The sequence below is a fragment of the Nicotiana tabacum genome, chromosome 6 (genome assembly GCF_000715075.1).
Source record: "Nicotiana tabacum cultivar K326 chromosome 6, ASM71507v2, whole genome shotgun sequence".
Taxonomy (NCBI): Eukaryota; Viridiplantae; Streptophyta; class Magnoliopsida; order Solanales; family Solanaceae; genus Nicotiana; species Nicotiana tabacum.
In genome coordinates, this window is record NC_134085.1 from 39,830,364 (window position 1) to 39,838,267 (window position 7,904).

A 7,904-nucleotide genomic window follows, 5' to 3' on the forward strand; every position below is an offset into this window, starting at 1 on the left:
TGCTGATATCACAAAACTGGTAGAGAATTTCTCCAAAACGAAAAAGGAAAAAAGACTTGCATATGGCGTGAGTATTTCTCCAGATTTGCATACTAATTTTCTTATCCTGTGTCCCAGTATAGCTTGCTGTTACATATGCTATGAATTCTAGAATTACCCAAATCATTTGCAAGTTTGTTCATAAACTTTAAAGTAATTACTTAAGTTAACTAGTAACTCGTTGCCTCCCAAGATTATTAACTATTGGAGAGTAAATTGTAGTCTCAAATGCCATACAAAAGATTGGAGGTACATCCCTCAAGACAACATAGCAGATTAAGTCTACATGGAAAGTTTCAAGATATTGAAGTAAAGAAAAAGTATAAGGCTTCAAAAACTTTTGCATAAAGAAGCACATAATAAGCATTTAAGTAATAAAAAGTATGTCTTGGATAGGTGAGAAAAGGATAGCAAAGAAACTACCAACTTGTGTATCTAAAAAAATTGTGCACTTGACTGAAAAATCTGTTCATATTTGGAGTTCATCCCAAAGAAAAAAAAATAAAAAATTGAAATGGTATAAAATCCCAACGCAATATTTACAATTGGGGAGGGGGGGGGGGGGGGCGGGTTGTTATAAAGCTTAGGCAATATTATACCAACAGAAAAACAAAAGAAGAGAAAACTACTGGAACCTGCCTACAGAATTTTCTCCTAGCTATACATGCCAATGATCTTTCGGCTGCTAGATTCTGATTTTCTATCGGCTATGCCACTGTAAAGTTCTGAAAAGTTTTGGATTATAACTGCTGCTGAAACCATAGTGAGTGTGCATATTCCGGCTAATTGAAACACCAATCACATATTAAGGGTGAATGACTGTTGAAGTTACCAGTTCGGTAGAACCCAATAGCTTTGCCCAAATCTTATATTTGTGTTAAGAAATCGGCTTAATATATATAAATAATTTTTTCAGAACTTAATACGTTAAAAAAGCTATGGATGCAGAACTCATAAACCTAAAAATCCGGATCCGCCTCCAAGTATCATGGCCCCTACCAAACTAGCCTCAGAAAATTGGACCTGCTACCTACAGACTTTCTTTACTTGACCATGTTATTGTGCACCCCACATTCCAACGAGGCTCATTCCACGGTCGTCCATCCAGTATTGATATTTTCAGTCCCTATTGTGCAGATACTAACACAATCCTAGCTAGACGAATGATTAAGCGTGGAAACAAAGCTGCTACTCAAGTTCTTGTTCAGTAGATGGATGCAGCTCCAGAGCAGGTAACCTAGGAGGATTATTAACTAACGTGCAGTCGATTTTCATCACTGTTTCTTTGGGGACAAGAAATTTTGGAGAGCATGGAATGTAACAAGTGGGATTTGAAATGTGCAGAAGGAATTTTAAGCTTTGAAGAGTGGTACATGAGGCTTGAGGAGTGAGACTTGAACAAATTATTCTCAAGTTAGTTGGGTTTTAGATATTAAAAGTTACAATTTGGTCGAGCATAATTTTAAGCAGCACTTTCAATTGTTGCACTTTAGTCCCACTATTTAAAGTCCTTCCTATTTGGTCCATGTCAAGTAGTTACAGGGTGAGATCAGCAGAGCATGTCCCGCATCTGCTTCTCTCTCCACTTTTGCTAGCTATTATAAGTTGTAAACCTTCTTCTCTAATGAATTCGAACTTAGACTACTTCTCTTGGCAATTCTCTCGGCTAGTTTTTTTTTCTAACTTCTCAGTCAAATCTCTTTTTACAACACTCTTTCAATGGACCAGTGCGGATTCCGCATGTAAATGCAATGGCATAACAGTAAGTGTGACACCTGCATAACTTTCTACTGTGGAACCGCTTTAACTTAAAGACAATTTTTCGGAAGAAAAGGGTAGATAGAAACAGAGCTCAACATTACACAAGTTATAGTTCAATAGATACAACATAAATGTCTTTCTAGATCTAATTCCAACATAAAAGATGATGGTGGATAGTATGCTAAACAATAAATTGCTTTAATGAAATACGAACCATTAGCTACAAAAGAAGACTTCCCATGGCATTCATCCATAGATTGATAATGTGGTTCTTGATTGATCCATTAAGTGACCAGTATCGATGAGGGAAAAAGAGAGGTGGGGGAGGAGGTGACATTGAGAACACAATGAGTTGACATGTTTGGGCATCAAGGAACCACTTGAGGATACAGATAAGGGCACCACAAGAAGATAAAGCAGGAATCATCACTTTACAATGCAATTTTATCAGGACAGCATAATGCTGTGAAGATGAGGGCATTCTAAGCTAATAAATCAAAAGCCAACGATGCTACAACCATGCTTACCAAAGGAACAGAAATGTTATCGTCTACCGTTGGAGTAATAGGGAGAGACTCCACCATTGTTGCTATAAATGACACCACAGCTACTCTTTCTACAGTTGAAACCCAGTCCAAATGAAGATATCCCAAGGCCGAGAAGTAATAGAGCATCCTTTAACCATATGAAAAAGTGTAGCATCAGCATAAAGCTTACAGCAAAATCTCCAAACATAAACAGAAAAGGGACAAAAAACCTACCCAATGGACACCAGGAAACCGAGAACAAACATGGAGAGGCTACCAGCCAAACTTTTCTGTTTATTATAAGGGATTTTTATGGACCCAAACCTTCTTCCAACAATATCAGCAATTCCTACATAGAAAATAGTCAGAAAAAAAGAAGTACAAAAGGAACTAATCATAGACTAAGTAATATGAGCTTCAGCTGTTACCATCCCCACCACACATCATTGCTAACGAAATTACTCCAACCGGTGACTCACGCCAAAAGAGAAGTGCACTCAAAATTAACACTAGAACATAATATAGAGGCCCTCTAAGCAATTCTCTGCAAGGAAAAGGCTGAAATTTAAGAGATGAATCAATACCATGTATACGTTGAAAGAGGCAGAAAAGGGATTCTGGAACTTACTCTGGCTTTCCTTCCCGAGTAACAGATTTTAGAAGTCCCTCATCGGTAGCCAAAGAAAGGCCATTAATGACAAGTCTCAAACAGTTTGTAAGTGGAACCACAGAAGCAAAGTAGCGTGCCCATCTTGATGCACTAATCTAAGATCTAAATCATCAGTGAGAACTTTCAAATATGGTTTTGCAATCATCTATGTAAGACAAAATAATACCTGAAAATTGGCCAGGAAGCCATAAAAAGCAGACCAGACAATATGTGGACCAGCTTTCGGCTTAAATTCTGTTTCAATGAATGAAGAGGAAAATAAATATCCCAAGAAACAAAAGCTGCTAAAAATCAAGAGACCACACGGCCATTATAATATGTTATAAGAACCTTTAATGTTTGACGTCGCACAAGATCACGATCCTTCTACCTTTTTTTTCTTTCTTCCTCCCCCTTCCCAGAAAGAAGGTTTTTAAGTATTCAGAGCATGTTGTAATTCTGTGAGCTTTCGTTTAAAATCTAAAATAAATAATACATAGGAATGGCTAAAAATAAGAAAGTGGAGTGTCGTAGAAAGACCAGTAATGCTCTTTCACTTTAAAAGAACATGGGCAGTTTATTTATGGATACCAAGTTACTACATCTGAAATAAGCCAAATTTTGAAGAGTCAATTTCTAGAAATCTCAGCATTAACTGATTTCCTCTCTATAAATAGTTTCAATCACCACAAGTTTAAATGAGCTATTAAGGGATCCTGATTCCAGGTAAGAAAAAATTGCATAAGGTTTTCATGAAAAAGGTTGTCAATTTTTCATGAAACTGAATAAGATTGTCAAACTTTTTTATGACGGTGGTGTCTGGCGACGACTCCACCAGATACCCTGTTACCTCCCAATCTCCCACCAGCACAGGTATTGGGTAACTATGCGCATTGGCAAGCATTGGCAAAGCCACCTTTGTCCAAGGGGTGTCAAATTTTCCCCTTCACCGGAATCTCTGACTTTCTTAGTGTATTTACTTTTTTAAATTTTGACTCCCTAGGTGAAAATCCTGGCTCGCACCCTTCTTTGTGAACAAAGGCTTAGGTGATGGGGAGAAATCACCTAATACTTTTTGCCTCCACTAAGATTTGATAAGATTGTCAATTTTTGTTGAGTCTCAGTACATTGACATTTACAGCTACATATAACCTACACGGCTACACATACATATACGCACACACATATAAGAGGGTGTGCCTCTGTGTGTGTGTAAGAGAGAGAGAGAGGGAACCTGTTCAATGAGCTTGCGCTCGGATAAGAAATCGAAAGTGGAAACAAGGGCGTAAGCACCGGCGATGACGAAAGCCGTGGCTCCCGCATCCTGTAGCATTGAGCCACCATCTCCAATTATAGCATCAAAACCACCTGTTAAACCGGCGTCGGCAGGACCGGGAACAGCTCGGGAACTGTACGGCGAGAAGAATCGTCCGCGAAATGTCAGAGCGTGGGTTGTTACAGTGAGAGAGGAAGGCAGATTCGAGAGGCGTACGTGACGTGGAAGGACAGAGTTGGGGTAGTGGGTGAACCGAACCACCGCGGCGGCGGCGGCGGCGATAGTTAAAACTCTGCTCATTTGTAGCACTAGCACAAGCTTTCGTTCTAGAATCTACACTCTCTTCATCCGTCTTCACATATAATTAGCAGATAAACTAGATTTATCCATAGAAAAAGACTGAAATTGTTATGACGATTATGGGGACAACTAGTAAATTTGGCAAAAATAAATTAATAAAATATAAAAAAAAATCCTTTATAATTTTATTTCTTTAATTTAAAAAATTATAGTACATATAAATGTTATTCGATTAATTATTTCCAAAAAAGAGAATAATTGAAGGGAAAAAAGGAATGATAATTATAAATATGTTTCTTAGGGATAAATATGCCAAATTACGTGACCTCACACACATACATATATATATATATAGAGTCCGAAACTTAAATAGTGCCAAAAATGGGTAAAATTTGCACGGGGCGCCCTATTTGGTCGCACTCATTTAACATATACCTATTTTTTTTAAAAAGTTTTAACTTGTACTCAGTTTTTAAACAACTTCAGTCCCTTTCTCCTCCTCTTCTCCTCCTTCGTTTTCTTTTTCTTTTTTTATGGCTAAGCTTAATACCAATTGGGTACAGAAATCAAGGGACCAATATTATCACCCTGGGGAAATTTCACATTTTATGAAAGGTATAAAGAATCCAAGCGACAAGACAAAGGTGACAACAGACAAAAAAAGAAAACCATGAAACCCCAAGTTCGCAGCTTCCACAAGCCCAGAACAAAAGAAAAAAAAGGTGATTAATTACTGATTAATCTAGCAAGCATTGAAGATAATATTTTGTAATGAACTCAACTGAAATAAGGAAAATAAACGACAATAATGGAAATAGACTTGTTCTTCCTTTTATGTTTTCGTTAGAGATGTAAAAAGTTGTTGAGGATTAATAAAGTAAACGTGGTCTTATGGATTTAACTTCAGTTTATATAGTGCTGAAGTTTTACAAATGAACTAAATAATTTTGGCATCTTCTGCTGAAGTTTTTGAAAAAGCTTATTCATGATAAAAAAAAAATTCAACACTAAATGCTTAAGTTCAGCAAATAGAGAACAAAACTTCAGCACTAGAATGCTTAAGTTCAGCAATTACAAACAAAAACAAGTTCATCAAATAGAGAACAAAACTTCAGCACTAGAATGCTTAAGTTCAGCAAATAGAGAACAAAACGTCAGCACCAAAATGCTTAAGTTCAGCACACTTGGTCTACTTCAGGCCCGGCTACTAGAATGCTGAAGTTTTGCGTGATTGTTTTTGCTACCTCAGCCCTGTATGCTGAAGTACCGCGAAAAAGTGGGTACGCTTGTAATTTTTTTTGCAAAGCGGGCACAAGTTAAAACGTGACCCAAAAAACGGGTATAGATGCAAATTTACATAAATACATAAAATGCAGTATAATACTGCGTTTTACTTTAACGGAAAGTTAGCCATTAAAGTTAAACGCAGTATTATACTGCGTTTTATTAAAAAATTAATTTTTTTAGGAAAACGCACTATAATACTACGTTTTCTATAATATTTGGGCCCACTTCTGCAGGACATTTAAATCCCTATAATTTATTATAGGAAAACGCATTACAATACTGTGTTTTCCTTAAACGCAGTATTGTACTGTGTTTCCCTGTAATATTTGGGCCCACTTCTACAGGACATTTAAATCCCTATAATTTATTATAGTAAAATGCATTACAATACTGTATTTAAGGAAAAAGCAGTATTGTAATGCGTTTTCCTATAATAAATTATAGGGACCCTTCTTCTTCCTTGGCTTCACGACAGAAGCCATTGTTTAATCCCCCACCACTGCTGGTCCCTCCCCCTCCCCCGCGCGATTTGAAAAAAAATTCTTGGGCCCCACATGTACACAAAAAGCGAAGAGTGTAGGTCTCGTACACATCACAAGCCTTGGATTCGTTCTTTCGGGTTGAAAAATTCAATTTGGATCTATTTCAAAAAACTTAAATCGAGGTATTTCGATTTTGTTTATGTCGAAACTCGTAGAGCATATGCATATTTGTTTTATTGAATGTGTTTTCACGTTGATTTGTGTTATGTTTGTGTTTAAATTTGTATGTTATTTTTACCCTTATTAGCCTTGAGACAAAAAATAGTTAATTATTAGCCTTGAATTATTTATTTAATTTGTTGTTCATATGTATGTTATGTTTGTTGTTTTTATATGTAATAGTGGTCTTTTAGCGTAGTAAAATATAGAGCCTTTTAGCGTAGTAAAATATAGAGCCTTTTAGCGTAGAGTCTATGTAGTTTTAAGTATGTACTAACTACAAACTCTATCCAATTACTCTTTACAAAATTAATTATTTAATTTATAAAAATAAACTTACAAAAATAACAAATTAATATATGCTGTCAAATTAACTCAAATATCGAGCCTGGAACCCATAGATAATTACTCAGTCCAATTAAATAATTAATTATTTAATTTATTAAACTAACAAAATTCTAAAAATGTTGAAATTGACACACGTTTTAATTAAGGAAAACTTAGTGCTACTGGGCCTCAAATATCGAGCCTGGAACCCATAGATAATTACTAATTAAGGATAGTTTGGTGCGACCGAGCCTCAAATATCGAGCCTGGAACACATAGATAATTACTCAGTCCAATTAAATAATTAATTATTTAATTTATTAAACTAACAAAATTCTCAAAATGTTGAAATTGACACACATAATAATTAAGGATAACTTGGGGCAACCGGGCCTCAAATATCGAGCCTGGAACCCATAGATAATTACTCAGTCCAATTCAATAATTAATTATTTAATTTATTAAACTAACAAAATTTTAAACTTATTGAAATTGACACACATAATAATTAAGGATAACTTGGTGCTACTGGGCCTCAAATATCGAGCCTGGAACCCATAGATAATTACTAATTAAGGATAGTTTGGTGCGACCGAGCCTCAAATATCGAGCCTGGAACACATAGATAATTACTCAGTCCAATTAAATAATTAATTATTTAATTTATTAAACTAACAAAATTCTAAAAATATTGAAATTGACACACATAATAATTAAGGATAACTTGGTGCAACCGGGCCTCAAATATCGATCCTGGAACCCATAGATAATTACTCAGTCCAATTAAATAATTACTTATTTAATTTATTAAACTAACAAAATTCTAAAAATGTTGAAATTGACACACATAATAATTAAGAAAAACTTGGTGCTACCGGGCCTCAAATATCGAGCCTGGAACCCATAGATAATTACTAATTAAGGATAATTTGGTGCGACCGGGCCTCAAATATCGAGCCTGGAACCCATAGATAATTACTCAGTCCAATTAAATAATTAATTATTTAATTTATTAAACTAACAAAATTCTAAAAATG

At 35.6% G+C, this 7,904-nt stretch overlaps 1 protein-coding gene across 1 annotated transcript; it reads right to left on the reverse strand.

The window, feature by feature from the left end:
• Positions 1 to 1,911: 1,911 nt before the first annotated feature.
• Positions 1,912 to 4,634, reverse strand: LOC107808398 (putative phytol kinase 1, chloroplastic). The gene is made up of 6 exons (XM_016632915.2): positions 4,211 to 4,634; positions 3,164 to 3,231; positions 2,956 to 3,087; positions 2,756 to 2,871; positions 2,562 to 2,676; positions 1,912 to 2,475 (listed from the first exon to the last, which is right to left on the reverse strand). Exons 1-6 carry the CDS (start codon positions 4,550 to 4,552, stop codon positions 2,283 to 2,285), a joined length of 966 nt encoding a protein of 321 aa, XP_016488401.2. The 5' UTR covers positions 4,553 to 4,634; the 3' UTR covers positions 1,912 to 2,282.
• Positions 4,635 to 7,904: the final 3,270 nt, after the last annotated feature.

Excerpts from the sequence above, each read along its gene's own strand:
- LOC107808398 (XM_016632915.2), bottom strand. The coding sequence starts at position 4,552 with ATGAGCAGAGTTTTAACTATCGCCGCCGCCGCCGCCGCGGTGGTTCGG. Across the intron at positions 3,232-4,210 it reads AGCGCAAGCTCATTGAACAG|AATTTAAGCCGAAAGCTGGT; the intron begins GTTCCCTCTCTC and ends TCATTGAAACAG. Across the intron at positions 2,476-2,561 it reads GGTTTCCTGGTGTCCATTGG|GATGCTCTATTACTTCTCGG; the intron begins GTAGGTTTTTTG and ends ATATGGTTAAAG.